The sequence below is a fragment of the Microtus pennsylvanicus genome, chromosome 13 (assembly GCF_037038515.1).
Source record: "Microtus pennsylvanicus isolate mMicPen1 chromosome 13, mMicPen1.hap1, whole genome shotgun sequence".
In the NCBI taxonomy this organism is placed as follows: Eukaryota; Metazoa; Chordata; class Mammalia; order Rodentia; family Cricetidae; genus Microtus; species Microtus pennsylvanicus.
In genome coordinates this window covers 80,067,030-80,082,415 of record NC_134591.1, presented here as the reverse complement: position 1 = coordinate 80,082,415, position 15,386 = coordinate 80,067,030, and the positions used below count along the sequence as shown (strand labels likewise).

Here is a 15,386-nt window from a genome sequence, read left to right as displayed (position 1 = left end):
AGTGTTCTGCATGCCTGATGGACTCCAATGCTGGATTACAGGAAGGTGGGCCACATCTCACTGAGTGTCGAGTGATAACGGGACAGTAAAGCCGTGTGCTGGAAACACAGCAGCCTTGGAGGGCAGCAAGGCCTGGGAACCGGCCTGGAGGGTCTGCCTGGGACACCATTGTGTCTCTATATGACATGGCCCTGGTGTGTTGGTGTATATGATGCACAAGTGTGTGTGCACCCCAAACTGTCCAAGTGTATCATGTCCTGCCCCAAAGGGACTGGAGAACAATGGGGGGCTCTGTTTCTCCACCCCTGCACTCTCTCCCCCCTTCCCTGTCATCCCATCTGTCTTCCCCATTTCCTCCTCTCCCCTAGATTCAGCAGGCTCCCTGTATTCTTTATCCCCTCCAAAACTGTCACCATTATGCATCCTGACTCCCTCTTCTTGCCTTCTTCCCTGGCCAAGGCCCTGAAGGGAATGGGACAGATGAAGGCTGTGTGTCTTGAACACCTCCCCTGCCCTCTCTGAGCCAATTTTGCCCCTCTCTCCTCTCACCTCCCAGGGTCCTCTTTTAGGATGGGGCTCCATACCAGCACGGCACAGTACCACAGACATGAAGGGACACGGAGGGGAGAAAGGACAGAGGTGCCAAGGGTACAATAAGAGGTTAGGTGTAGACCTGGATGTCATTGTGTGGGTTCCAATCTGAGTCGTAAATGATAACTGTGTCCGCTGTGGCCAGATTGATGCCCAGACCACCGGCACGTGTTGAGAGCAGGAAGCAGAACTGCTGGGCCCCAGGAGCTGAGAAAGAGGCCAACGGGCAAAGGTGAGTTAGTGGGCACACCTGGGCAGGGGTCAGGTAGACAGCACACAGGAGGGCAGGAATCAGAGTAACGGTCCCCTGGCAGAGGGAAGGGAAGAGGCTGTGATCCCAGAGCAGCAGCCACATCACCATCGGCTGGGCTCATGCAACCCTGCAGATGCTGGGCTCTGGCCAAGTTGGCAGGAGCCAGAATGAGAAAGAAGCCAGCTTTCAAGGCCCAGATGGGTATCAGCCAAGGAAGGCCAGCCAGTTCACAGCACGTGGCATTTTCTTCCCACTCTGCCTTCTTCTTGTCCATCTCTAACGCTGCTTAGAGAACTTTCCTATCTGCTGAGTCACCTTAGAACCCCACAGACCACAAAACGTGCCTGGCATGATGGTACACATGTAACCCAGCTGTGGGAGGCTGAGGCAGGAGGATGGTGAGCTAGAGGTAAGCCTGAGCTATAGAGTAAGACCTTAAGAAGATAAGGACAACAGTTGTGGCCTATGCAAGGCAGCTTGGGAAGCACTGTTAACTGGACTGTCAGGCTAAGACCCCCGGAGACACAGGGTCCCTTGAGAGGGGCAGGTACCATTGAATCTGTCGATGGCCTCTTGCCGGAGGCCCCCAGTGATGCCCCCGTCGATCCGCTCATACTTGTAGCCCTCATACTCCAGGAAGTCCTCCAAGAGGTCCAACATCTTAGTCATCTACAAAATACATGGATTCATGAGTGGCTGCTACCAACCCAGGACCCCACCATGGGTAAGAGAACTCCAGAGTAGCAGGACATGCCCAAAGCAGGCCTGCTGAAAAGATGCAGCCCCCAAACTCACCTCTCACCCACCACCATCTATCCTCAGAGCATGGAGGAGTGGGGCACACATAATCCCAGGCACAAGCCTCTGGTTCACTCACACTTCCCCGAACACTCTGCAGGCCACATGCTTCCTTCTCCCCACAACTGCCACCTCTTTTATGTTATATTTCCAATGTTACCTCCCACAAGGCACTCCCTCCGAGCTCCCAGAGTCCTTTCTGGTCCCCTCCAGTCTGTAAATAGTTCAGCTATATGGGACTACCGGCAGACATCCTCCCGCAAAGCATGGGGATTTGGATACTGCCCTCCACCACCCGCTGATATTGGTAAGTCTGAGGGTTAGGTCCCTCCCTTCTCCAAGGTTCTGAGCCTGAGTTGCTCTCCCAAGCTGGTGTCCAGGGCCTGGCCTATCGGTTTGGACCCTTCTTATTCTTCCACGGCACACTTCAGACCTGAAACTGCAGTTTTTCTCCGGTCTACCAATATAACTTTCACAATTTCTCGGCCCTTCCTCTGCAGTTCCTGGAAGTGCCTCCCCAGACATCCTCCACCCTTTCTCATCTGTCTCTGATCTTCTCTATGATGCATGCTGGGAAATTCCTCAGCCTCGGGTTCCAGTTCTTCAGTGTTCTTTCAATGGGTGAGAGTTTTCAGTCTGACAAAATTTTTCTTTCGATGTCTAAACTCCTTTGCATTCTTAACCATTTTTTATTTATGTGCACATGTGTTCGCATGTGGGTATGATGTGCACATGCACACAGGTGCCTGCAGAGGCCAGAGAGGACATCTGATACCCTGGAAATGGGCTTCCAGGAAGTGACAAGCTGCCTGCTGTGGGTGCTGGTCCTCTCTCTGTAAGAGCGTCAGGCCCTCTTCACCACTGAGCCGTCCCTCCAGCCCCTCTGTTCTGATCTGCTGTCTCTTACCCTGTCTCTTCCTGCTTATGTCTAATCTCTTTCTTAACTTTCAAATATCCAAAAATGCATAGTTTTTTCCCAGGGTATTCTCTCTTCATTTGAGTTCTAATTATTGTTTTATGGGATGGATGCAGATAAGTTCCTGAAGAGTTTGGGGGTATGGGTTTATCAGATCATACAGATGGGAGGGCCACGCCCCTATCGTTTCTCCTCGGGTACATTTCTGTCACCACAGTTTCCACCACTTGGGCTCCTAGGGTCTTCACCCTGACTCATGTTTTGTGGCAGAAATGGTGCCAGCGGAGAAAATGGATGCTGCCCACAGCTACCACCTAGTCCAGCTACAGTCACAGGCCTGGCCTTCCTCCAGGGACTCTGCACCCACTTCCCACCCCAGCTTGCAGCCAGAGGCAGCAGGTACCACCAATCCTTTACCCTCAACATTTTGTATGGGAGAGCAGAACCCCACACTCACACTGAGAAACAGCCTCGCTCAGTCCTAGGACCCTCACCACTGTCCCAGCCTCCAACCCAGACCTGACCATCAATTTGGGCAAATGTCTCAAGTTGTCTTTCCCCCTCCAAACCAGGCATTTGAGGGAAGAGCTTATATTTCGTTCCTCTCTGTGCCCAGAAACCGGACTGAAACATGATGAGCCGAACAAAGAGCAGAGGAAGAGGGACAAAACCACTGAAGCTGGGTGGCCCTGCATACTCAGAAAGTGATGTCACCAGTGGACCCCCAAGAGAGGTGCTCCTGGAACTGCCCCCATCGTGGGGTCCTCCAGACCAACTTCAGGACCCTGCCTTAACGAACCAAGCCACAGGGGTGAAAAGAGGCTGAACGCAAGAGAGGGACTCACACCAGCCTGGACACACAGGCCAGAGGGACAGGTACAGGGAGATGAGATGGGAGAATATGCTGGTCTCTATAGCAACCAGAACCAGTCTCCATGAGCTTGGTACCCAGATGTGTCGTGTAGGGGCTCAGAGGCCTTCAGCCCACAGTCAGGCTGACTCCCCTGTAGACGTGCGCTGGCTCAGGGGTACCTACCTGGGAGAAGATCAACACTCGATGTCCTTCATCCCGCAGCTTCTTGAGCATCTTCTGCAGCAGCATGAGCTTCCCCGAAGACTTGACCAGGGAGCTGCCGTCGTAGGAGCCATTGGGCAATACGGGGGCCTCCTGTGGGCACAGCACAGCAGAGCCTTGGTGAGCTCTCCCTCTGGCTTGGCACCAAAGAAACTGTCGTGATGGACAAGTGTGTGCGCACAGAGTAAAAGTGCAAGGGGCTCAATGGTGCGGGTCACACAGAGCCTGGCTCCAGACACAGGCTTAAGCCTGGCTCAGCTCTGCCAGCCTCACTCCCAGCCTAGTACTGAAAGGAAGCTCAGGGACCTTCCCGCAGAAACACCCTGGAAGGTGTGTCCATCCGGGCCAGCTCTGCCCATCTCTGACCCCAGATGGGCAAGTCGATCTAAAGGCGGATCCCAGAAGATTCCTGAGTCACACCAAGTCACAAGAACCTCCAGGGGCCCGCAGTGAGGTCACCCCAATGCAGCCAGCATGCCCGGCTCTGCAGTGATGGGGAAGACGTTACTACAGAGGATGAGTTAGAACCCAAAGGGCAGTGATGGGGTGGTGACCAGCGATGCCCACTGAGTGCCCAGTCCTCGGGTCTCTGTGAAGGGTCTCCCCTGAACCCGTCCAGGGTCTTTGTGGGATGATGTCACCTCTGCTTCATTTGACAAAGGAGAGCCTGAGGCTCCATGAGGAGCATCTACTTTCTGTGATCACAACTCTAGGCTGGATGAATTCCAGAGTCCAGAATCTCATTCACTGCTGCCGCTCAGATTCACCCAGGATAAACTAACTCCCTTGGGGACGGAGTGAAGCTGGGTCAGCCCTTTGAGCTCTCTGGAGGCCCAGTGCTGAGGCTGGGAAGGCTTTGGGGCCACTGGTTAGGAAGAAATGACCTGGGGCCAAGAAGTAGGCAGAGGCAGCTTCCAAAACTGTCCCCCAGCACCAAAGGGACAGGATGTCGACACCTCTGGCATTCATTCTCAGGAAGGAATGGAGGACCGGGGGCCAAAGCACCTAGGCATGGGCACTTCCATACAGACCACAAGAAACCTGCCACAGCAGCCAGGAACCTAAACAATGGCCACAGGGAATACACATGATTCCACACCACACTGTCCACAGGGAACACATCATGACTACCATAAAGAACCTACCATGGTACTTATAGCCATGGCTGTCACTGGGGCCTGTATGGTAGTCATAGAGAACCCACAGTGGCAGCCACAGGGACCTACCATGACCATGGGGAACTTTACCATAGTAGGCATTTGAGATCTGCCATGACGACCAGAGGTCATCACAGTGGCCACAGGAAACACAACAGCCAGTAGAGACCCGTCATGATGGCCACAGAGAACCCACTAGAACACAGGAAACCCAACCAAGCAACAATGGAAACATGTCCTGATGACCGTGAGGAACCCAACACAGTGCCCACTGGGACCCACTATGATGGCCACAGGGAACCCACCACGGCGGCCACGGGAAACCCACCACGGCGGCCACGGGGAAGAGGTATGGGTGGTTGCAGCACTTCTTCAGGTCCATCATGATGTTGAGCAGAGACACCTGGTTGCCGCCCCCCTTGGAGTTGAGTGCCTCGAAGTTCCGTGTGAGGATGAACTTGTAGTACTTCCTGCAGCAGGGTGTGGGACAAGATTGGCTGGAGGCCCCAGACGCCACCAGACTCCTAGAGGGGCAGGCACCATGTGCAGAGTAGCACAGGAAACCTTCCCACAGGGCACAGGCTACCCAGCAAGCCAATGGGAGACAGTACTAGAACTTGGGCAGCCTGATTCTGATCACTGCAGTTCACGAATGGGGAAGGAGATGCAGTGAGCAAGGCCTCGGTGGGCAAGCAGCCCTCCTGCCAACCCCAGAAAATGGTCCGGAAAGCCAGATGGGGCCTGCGGGAAGGGGTGGCTGAGGACATAAGACCAGGAAGTGGGCCAGTTGCTGCCGGATGGAGCCGAGCCTCCATCACTCACTTCTGCATCTGGCTCAGCTCCACGCGGACGATCAGCTCTGTCTTGGCCGGCATGTTCTTGAACACATCGGCCTTGAGCCTCCGGAGCATGTGCGGCCCCAGCAGGTCGTGCAGTTTTTTGATCTGGTCTTCTTTGGAGATGTCAGCAAACTCCTCCAGGAAGCCTTCCAGATTGCTGCAACACAGAGCTAGGATAAGAACCAGCCGAGTAGACCACAACCCTCTGCAGAGGAATTGGGACCAGGGAGGACGAGCACAGGGCCCCCAGCCAGCAGAGGCCAAAGGCTCAGACTGTCTCAGCCTGCATGACACATGTCACAGTCCTCTGCCACATGGGATCCTTCTCCACCCTCACGGCTCCTCTGCGTATGAGTTCCCAGAGACGACCCAGACTACAGGAAAGGAGACCAAGGCTGACGAATGTCAAGGTCACGTGGTTCAGCATGCCACAGCCTGCCCTTGGATCAACATTCAAAACAGGACCCTCCTTCCTGCGCCCCCTCTGCAATTCTGAGCAGGCCAACTGGAATTAAACCCAGATGAGGCGGCCTAAGAAGCGGGGCGCCATCTTTGCTCCCACCTCCACCTCTGCTTGCCATCACTGTGCTCACGTGGATCACGTGTGTGACACTGTGGGTGATAGGAGCCAGGGGTAGGCAGAGGGACACAAGGTAGGAACCAGGAGAAGCCCATGGCCTTCTGGGACAGTGCTGAAGGAAGCCCTTGTTTGCTTGGCCGGCTGTAACTTCCCCAGGGAAGGTGAACGCCGAGCCTGTCCCACACAGGGTTATCATAGCATACTGCCCACACTCTCATCTCACTCATGGGGAAACTGAGGTCCCCAAGCAGCTCTCAGAGTCAGCAAAAGGCATCTGCCAGGCCTTCGCAGGGATGCAACCCATCACTCCTGGTCAGGCTCAGGGACTCACTTGAACCTCTCTGGAGTCAGGAAGTTGAGGAGATGGAATAGCTCTTCCAGGTTGTTCTGGAGGGGCGTCCCTGTCAGCAGCAGCTTGTAGTCAATCTTGTAGCTATTCAAGACCCTAAAGAACTTTGGGGAGAGGGGAGGAGCTGTCAGGAGTCACAGGGCAGCAGCCACACAGAGAGGCCTAAATCCCACAGTCAGTGCCTCCTACCTTGGACTGGTTGTTCTTGAGCCGGTGGGCCTCGTCCACCACAAGGCAGGCCCACTCGATGGAGCCCAGGATGGCTTGGTCGATGGTGATGAGCTCATAGGAGGTGAGCAGCACATGGAATTTGATCTGCACTTCCTTCTGTGGGAGAGACAAGAACGTGAAGGAGGCAGCAGCGACAGAGTAGACCCAAGGACAGTGGAGAAAGTATTAGTAGGAACCCCACGAGCATCCTGAGGAGTCCTGGAGGGACCACACTGGCACCAGGCATTTCACGGACAAAGCGCAATGCCCCAGAGAAGGTGTTGTTGCAGAAGATGTTCCACATCCATGCATGCATCTTGGGTGGAAAATGTTTAAGGATATAATAGCTACCAGGGCACCAGGGCCGGGAAGATGGCTCACTGGGTAAACATGGAAGACTGCAGTGTGGGTTTTCCACATCAAGCCAGACACAGTAGCATAGGCCTGTCTCAGGCCTGCAATCCTGAGACAGACGGGGAAGACAGGAATCCCAAGTCAGGCCAGCTATCCCGGTGTATACGACAATGAGGCCTTATCTCAAATGGTGTCTGTGGTGTGAGTGCAGGGTATGTAGGCCAGGATGTCCATGTGGACCAGAGGACAACCTTGGGAGTCAGCTCTCTGCTTGCTGAAATCCTCTCTTTTGTTCCTGCCAGGCTGCGTACACCAGGCAACTTTTTTAGGATCGTTTTACTTACTCTTTGAGAATTTCCCACAATATACTTTCATATTCTTTCCCATCTCCCCACTCCTCCCAGATCCTCTCCCGTCACCTTACTCACCCAATGTCATGGTCTTTCATTCTCAAACAAAACATGGAGTCTGGTTGGTTGGCCAGCTACTCCTGAGTGTGAAGCCTGACCCGTGGCTCGTACCCTCAGTGTCCCCGCATTGAACACTGACTGTCCCTCTTTCGGCAGCTAGCTTCCTGGTTAGAGGCGGGGCTTTGTGCCCACTTCTCTGTGCTGATTTGTGTGGCTTGAGCTTATGGTGGTCCTGTGTGGTCTCTGTGAGTTAACCTATCTGTCCTGTCGCATCTAGAAAATGCTGTTGTGGGGGCTCCTAGAACCCCCTCTTCCACACAGACTCCTGAGCCCCGAAGGCAAGCCTGGGTAGCTAGCTATTCTGCCTTTGCCTCTCATTCTGTCCTAAGAGTTCTGGAATCACAGGCACAGATTCCCATAGCTGGCTTTTTTAAACACGAGTTCCAAGAAGGAAACACACGCTCAGGCTCACACAGCACGCCCCTTTACCCACAGAGTCATCCAGCGAGCCTGGCTTTTACAAGTGCCAACTGTCACCCCCTGTTCCCGAGAGCGTCTGGGTCACAGCGGCCCAGTGACAAGACCCCCTGGGGACTGAAGCACAATGAGGACACCAAGAGGCTGTGCCCACTGTTTACTAACTCTTGGGCCTCTCAAAAGCCCTGCTGGCTGGAGCTGCCGGCTCCATTCCATTGAGCAGGCTATGAGGCACAGCTGTGTGTCATGACCCCCCACACAGCTGGGAGCCAGGGTAAACACTGCCTCTCCATTCACAGCCACCTGAACACTTTTATTCCTTGTTTGGAACAAGACTTGGCAGGTAGGAGTTATTGGCTAAGATATGAGCAGCTCTCAATCCGATGTGAGCGGCGTCTATAAGAGAGGAACCACACCCAAGGAGAAGGATACCAGGTAACAACAGAGGCGGGGGACAGAGAAAAGCAGCCATAAGCCAGGCAGTTCTCAGACACAATAAGTCGGAAGAGGTGGAAAAGACGGATGCCCTCTGGGGTCTCGGAGGGAGTCTAGCTGACCAGCTGACTTCCAGGGAGTCCAAAGCAGCTCTGCAGAGCCAAGCATCCGTTAATGATGCTCCATAACACAGGACAACTGGGATATTGGCCCCCCAGGCTGGGCTCAGTAGCCCCAGAGCAGATGTGTGGGGGTAAAGGCAGCGCTCACCTTCATGCGAAATACTTTCTTCCCACCCCGAATGGCGTTGTCCTCGAAGGAAAACTCATTCTCCCGGATCACCGAGCGGCTCTCCTTATCCCCCGTGTAGGTGACCACGTAAAAGTCAGGCGCCCACATCTCAAACTCACGTTCCCAGTTGATGATGGTGGACAGGGGCGCGCTGACCAGGTAAGGCCCCTTGGAGTGGCCCTGCAGAGAGAGCCTGAGGTGGTGAAGCTGGCTGCCAGTAGATGGCGCCAGACCCCGCCTGCCCAGCACCCGCCTGCCCAGCCCCACTTGCCCTCCTGCCTGCCCACCTCCTTGTACAGGGAATAGAGAAACACAATGGTCTGCACCGTCTTGCCCAAACCCATCTCGTCAGCCAGGATAGTGTCGGTGCCCTGGGCCCAGGAGAAACGTAACCAGTTGAGGCCCTCCAGCTGGTAAGGGTGCAGCGTGCCTCCAGTGGAGTCGATGTACCACGGCTGTTTGTCGAACTTGACTGTGGGCTGCGGGAGAGGAGGCAAGAATCAGACACATCCTCAACCCTGGGCCACCAGAGTCAACCCTCCAGGCCTTTGCAGGCACAGTTCCTTCTGTCTAAGATGCTTCCCCTCTCTGTGCTTTCTTCACTCAGCGTAGGGTCTGACCTAGAATGTCTCTCCTTCCAAGACACACCCCCTGGCTCCCTGCCCTAACACAAGCCCCTGCATGGCCTCTCACCACCAGCAAGTCTCTTCTGTGCCCCCTTCTGTCCTCTATCTCCATGTTACTTTCCTAATAAGGTCCTCCCAATGGCCTATGTCCCCATCATGGGCCCTGGTTGTCTTGGTTTTTGGTTGTTGTTGTTACTTCTGGGTTGGTTGGTTGTTTTTTAGCTAAGTCTCCTGTAGTCCAAGGTAGGCTCAAACACAACTGTATAGCTGAGGATGACCCTGAACTTCTGATTCTCCTGCCTCCAACTCCTGAGTGTTGAGCTCAAAGGCATGGCCCACCACACTCAGTTCAAGCCACACTAACAACCAAGCCCAAGGGCCTGGACATGCTAGGCAAGCAAGCAGTCTACAAACTGAGCTATATCCCAGCCCAAGGCGGCCTTCTTCAAACATGCCCAAGGGGTCCAGCATGGTGGGGTTTGTCTTAATCCCAGAACCCAAGAAGCAGAATCAGGTGAAGCCCTGAGTTCCACACCAATAGGATCTTCCCACTGACCCACACAGCCCCAGTGTCACTGACAATGGCCAGTCACAAAGGCCTGGGGAAGGGCCCCTGACAGACCACCTCCCTGTACCGCCAAGCCCAGGGTGGGGAAGCTGGCAGTCCGGCACTACTGCTTCCTCCGTCTCTCCACTCACATCCACAACGGGCGTCTCTGGGGGCTTCTCCTGCTTATCATCCTTCAGCTTCTTGCCCTTCTTGATCAGCCTCTTGGGGAGCCGGGCATCCTCTCCCAGCATCAGCTCCCTGGGTAGAAGCGTCAAGACTCAGAGGAGCAAAACTCAAGCCAAGAGGGGGGCCCCAGCACCTCCCACCTGGCTGCCAGCACTCAGCACACCTGTGGCCCCAGTAGGCCTGCTTCAGGTTGTCATAGTAGGGGATATCGATGTCATCAATCTCCCAGGTGCACTGGTCGTAGGATAAATCCTTCCACTTGATCAGGTAATGCACGTCCCCCTTCTTGTCAAAACTGCAGCACAGGGGGCAGAAGATTGGGGGAGACACATTGCATAGGTTCTAGGCAGGGCCCCCACATAAAATGCCAATCCATTAATATCCATGGTGTCCTAGTGTTCTGGGCCCAACCAGGAGGAAGGCCGCAGGGCAGGAGCCCTAGGGAGTTGCAGTAGCTTGCCCAAGGCCACACAGCTTGTAGAAAGAAGAAAACGTGGAGAAAGCGGCAAACGCGTGGAGACGGGGACAAACGGGAGGCTGTGCCGACAGAGAGCTAAGAAGCAGAACCGGTGTCCTTCCCATCCTTCCCAGTCTCCACTGAAGGGCTAAGTCCACCCTCTATGTAATCTGAACCCAGGAAATGACGTCACACACAATCTGGACACAGTGAATGACGCCATGAATCTCCCTGCTGCTCAGAGACTTCATTTTCTAAGGTAAAATTTCAAAGCGTTTTGCGTATCGGCCCAGGGTGAGGGTCCTTCCCTACAGAGCAGACAAAGGTAGGGACAGCTTCTCCTAAAGGTCCCCAGGGACATGAGCACCCAGTGACCACACCCCACAGTGGACATGGGAAGACCCCTCAAGGGTCTTGATCCGAGTAGGTAGATGCAGCAGCCAGGCCAGGAGAGCCCAGCAAAGCCAGGGAACCGTGGCACCCCTTAATGGCAAGGGTGAGGGCAAATGGATTGGGGAGCTGTGGCTGCACGTGGCCTGGAGACCAGGAAGAGCAAGGCCAATTCCCGGTCACCATGGAAACCAGTGACTTATTCTCAACAAATAATTGGCTGTTACGCACACTCTGGGAGAGTCACCGGCTCCTCTTTGGGGGTGCAGAGGAAACTGTCCTTTTTGTTTTAGCATGCATTTTAATAAAAAGGGGGGGCAGTCAATCCAAGACACACACAGCTCAGGTACCATCTGGGGTCTGGGAATGGGCAGGAGATTAATAAGATGCATGTTTTCCTGGTCCCTCCAAACCACTCCAGCAAGGCCCAGCACCATGTCACATAAGGACCAGCTCAGAAGTCCATGGCCACGAAGGTTCTTAACCTCCTCTGCCCTCACGAAAACAGGACCTGTGGTCGGGGACAGAGTGGGAAGGCCACCCCGCCCAAGCCAGAAGACAGAGAGCTGTGGCCAGGCAGGGAGTTCAGAACTCTAAGCTGCCACCATGTGACAGGTACTTAGGGCTCTTCGCAAGGCCCGTGACCTGTCCTCCAGCCTAAGGCCAGGACTCAGCAGAGGCTCCCCAGTCTACACCCTCCTGCTGGGCCTCCTTGCCCGCCCTGGCATCTCTGACTACTAAGCACCTGAGACTGTGCTTTAATGAAAGGTGGCACAGGGGTTAGGGACCCTGGCACAGAAAACACCAGTACTACCAAAGGACACCAGGTCCAGTGCCCAATCCCGCAGCCTCGGTTGTGTGGCTCTAGGCTGGTGACTCAGCCTTGCCGAAAACATTCTTTTCTTAAGATTTTTTTTTTGAGTTGGACGTGCTGATGCACGCCCTTAATACCAGTACTCAAGAGGCAGAGGCAGGCCTCTGGGAATTTAAGGCTGTCCTGGTCTATGTAGTAAGTTCCAGGACAGTCAAGGTCACATGACAAGACCTTGTCTCCAAAACAAAAACAATGTTTATTTTATGGACACATGTGAACCTGTGAATGCCTGCATGTATGTATGTATACCACATGTGTTCCTGGTGCCCACAGAGGTCAGAGGAGGTAGCTGATGACCCAGAACTGGCACCACAAGAAGTAGTGAGCTGCCTTACGGGAGCTGAGAACCTAACCCAGGTTCTTTGCAAGAACAGGTAGTGCGCTCAACCACTGAGCCATCTCTCCAGTGAGAAAACGGGAGGGAGGAAGGGAGGGAAGGAGGGAGGGAGAGAGGGAAAGAGAATGTTTTGAGACAGGATCTCTCTATGCAGCAGGCTGTGTAGACCAGGCTGGTCTTGAACTCACAGAGATCCGACTGCCTCTACATCCCAAGTGCTAGGATTAAAGGTGTGTGCCACCATGCCAGCCCCATGTCAAGTATATTCTCGAATGTGCCTCTCGGAAGAGTAACACGGGCTAATCCTGTTTTTGGACCTGCTCGGCTCCCAGACTCATCCTGCTGACCCTCAATCCCTACTTTGGAAGGAGCCTGGGACAGCACAAGTCCCGCCCCACAGAGATCCTGTTTTGCACAAGTTTCACAGACTGTTCGCCACGTTTCCCTTCATTTGCACACCTCTGGGACTGTCCGCGAGAATGTTGAGGGTACACCTGTGCAAGGCAACGGCCCTCCTGGCTGGGCAGCCATATCACCTGCAGTTTCGTGTCTCTGCCCCCTCCCCCACGCCCTACTGCACCCACCCCTGGCTCTGAAAGGCAAGCCTGGCCCTCACCTATGGTTCAGGATGCGGTGGACCATCATCCACTCGGGCTTGATGCCGTAGCGGTAGAAGCGCTCCTCCATCTTGGCATAGAGAGGATCCTTGTTCTTCCTCTTCTCGCTCTTACCGTCCTCATCGCCGGAGCCATAATCAAAGGGCGGTGGCTCGTCCATATCGTTTTTTCTTTGGTAGTTGCGGTACATCACGGTGTGGTACAGCTCCAGCTGCTCACAGAGAAGGACAAATTAGGAAAGGGAGATGTACAGGGCCGCTCTCCCCGGTACCTGACCCAGCCCGTCAGCCCCCAGCCCTGGCCTAGGTGGGACAGGCTTCTCCTCAGAGCCATCCCCAGCCTGGGGAGGTGGGCTGCAAAGCACATGCCAGCCCATTCTTGCCCACCAAGCCAAGTATAACCACACCGTCTGGGTGTCTCACCTGTAGCTCCTTCACCCAGGAGCAGTGCCAGTAAGAGAGCCCGGCCCACTTGACAAAGAATTCTCTCTCAGGAATGCCCTCCAGAGGCTTGGGTGGGGGCATGCCTGGCTCCCCCTCTGGTCCCGGCAGTCCCACCATAAAGGGAGCTGGGGGTTCGGTCCACCTCCAGTGTAGGATCCGCTGGACTTTGCCCTTCAGTGGGGGACACTGTGGAGGACAGAGGGTGGCCCCAAATTTAGGGTTGGTCACAAGGTCCTACCTGAAGCTCCCAGGACAACTCGAGAGTGAGCTTCCTCAGAATCTGGCTTGTTAAACCATGATGGTGGAGCCCACTACGCACACAGGGCAGGAGATGACAAAATCCACTTAGCAAGGGGACAATCAAGCCTCTAGACTCCCCCATCCATATATCCACAGTTTACCTCCTGCCCTACGTGAAGCCCTAAGAATGATCACATCATATTCTGACCCGCGAGCAGCCCCAGGAGAGGAACACTGCAGCCCTGGTCTTTTCATTCGCCCTGAGCAGGCCCACATGCACGCCTGTGCATCTGAGCTGGCTGGGGCAAGAAGGCCAACTCTCCCTCAGCCCACACACACTCAGGCCCTAAGGGCCATGGGACGCCAGTGAGCTGCTGGCTGGCAGAGCAGAGCAATGTAACAGTCACACCTCAGCACCCACGCATACTCTGGGCCACCCTGAGACAGGCTGCTGTGGCCATGACCCTCAAAAGGGCGGTTCTGAGCCCTAGATGGGCTGAGATAAGACATCTAGGGAGATGGCTCCGTCCGTGGAGGATAGGTCTCAGCTCTGCCGCCGTCCACCTGTGACCTAAGTACACATCCCATCAGTCTGTTTCCTTGCCTGTAAAAGTGGCCTCTCTTCCCCTGCCACAAAGGACTGTTGGACATTCAATGCGCACCACACACCCCAGAACCAATCCTACTCTGGCCTCAGGGCAAACAGCAAGGAGAAGGGGTGATACAGAAAGGCAGAGGGAGCTTCTTTGACTCCCTTTCCCAGGCCACAGGCCCACCTGACTTCACCTCCTGCAGGGAGGAAGGGCGAGGTGATACCCCAAGGAGAGGCATTCTCAGGACAGCTAAGAAGGCTGCACCTGTCAAAGGGGCCACTCTGTCCCCTACACAGACAAGGACATACATACAAACATATATAATACAGACACATAGCACAAGTCCAGGCGTATGCATGCACAAGACAGAAGGAAACTACATTAGAGCCCAGAACCTATGGGGTAGGGTATTCAGTAATGGGGGGACAGAACAATTCCACACATGGGACCTTCAGATGCCTACAGAGACTCGAGTCAGGGGATGAGGGGAGAGTGTGCCTCTGTCCCTTCATAAACCGAGGCTCCAGGCTGTGGGGTCGCTACTCTGTCACTAACCCAGCCTGGGAACACCAGGTCCAGACTGGCTCAGGGATCTAATTCAAGTTCTGCTGCAGTGTGGTGTTGGGCAAGCCACTGTGCCTCCCTGCGCCTCGTTTTCCAGCTGGAGATGAGCTTGGATGTAGCTCCGTGGTGAGAGCTTGCCTGGCATATAGGCAGGCGCTGGGTTCCATGCCCAAGCAGCCCCAAAATAATTTTTGAAAGTCAATTAAGGGATGGAGTTATAGTTCAGCGTGAGACCTCTTGGGTTCAGCTCCCAGGAGGAACGCGAGGTTCTTAGCTCATAATAAATTCTCAATAAATAGCCCTAAGGGGATTCAGGAGAGGGCAGGCAGGTGAGGAGGTGGTGAGCGCGGTCCTCGAGAATGCGAGAATGCGCTCGTTGGGGGCGTGGCCTGGACCAGCAAGGGCGGGCTCAGGGCCTGGTGGGCGGGGCTACTTGGGCGGGGCGGGGCGGGGCAGGGAGGGGCGGGAGGTGTAACACTCACAGTACAGCGCGGGCAGAGCCATTCACCGTTCGGGATCTCCGGCAGCGGAGGGTTGAGGCAGTGCAGATGGTAAGAGGAGGGACAGGCATCGCAACACAGGAGCTCGCCACCGTCCTTGCACACGCGGCAGAACTCCATGTGATCATCCTCCTCCTCCTCACAGCCGCCCTCCTCCTCTTCCTCATCATCGTCCTTCGGCTCCCATTGGATCCCCTCTTTCTCCTGTAGGTGGGGAGTCCAGGTGGTGAAGCTTGGGCCGGAGCCCTTCCCACAGACACCAACTCCAGTCCCG

The 15,386-nt window shown here is 55.0% G+C and overlaps 1 protein-coding gene across 3 annotated transcripts in view; it reads right to left on the bottom strand.

Moving 5' to 3' along the window:
- The window catches only part of Chd5 (chromodomain helicase DNA binding protein 5), a 55,545-nt gene that overhangs the window by 15,928 nt on the left and 24,231 nt on the right, over nucleotides 1-15,386 (bottom strand). For 2 of the 3 annotated variants that reach the window (XM_075946898.1, XM_075946900.1), the window contains exons 9-22: nucleotides 15,095-15,316; nucleotides 13,195-13,401; nucleotides 12,772-12,983; nucleotides 10,261-10,392; nucleotides 10,061-10,169; nucleotides 9,023-9,214; nucleotides 8,715-8,915; nucleotides 6,748-6,885; nucleotides 6,541-6,662; nucleotides 5,613-5,786; nucleotides 5,119-5,260; nucleotides 3,595-3,726; nucleotides 1,396-1,513; nucleotides 674-798 (exon numbers count right to left, since the gene is read on the bottom strand). In XM_075946898.1, the coding sequence (XP_075803013.1) occupies nucleotides 674-798; nucleotides 1,396-1,513; nucleotides 3,595-3,726; nucleotides 5,119-5,260; nucleotides 5,613-5,786; nucleotides 6,541-6,662; nucleotides 6,748-6,885; nucleotides 8,715-8,915; nucleotides 9,023-9,214; nucleotides 10,061-10,169; nucleotides 10,261-10,392; nucleotides 12,772-12,983; nucleotides 13,195-13,401; nucleotides 15,095-15,316 (2,226 nt within the window). The remainder of the gene's footprint in view (nucleotides 1-673; nucleotides 799-1,395; nucleotides 1,514-3,594; nucleotides 3,727-5,118; nucleotides 5,261-5,612; nucleotides 5,787-6,540; nucleotides 6,663-6,747; nucleotides 6,886-8,714; nucleotides 8,916-9,022; nucleotides 9,215-10,060; nucleotides 10,170-10,260; nucleotides 10,393-12,771; nucleotides 12,984-13,194; nucleotides 13,402-15,094; nucleotides 15,317-15,386) is intronic. The other variant, XM_075946899.1, reaches the window with a different exon arrangement.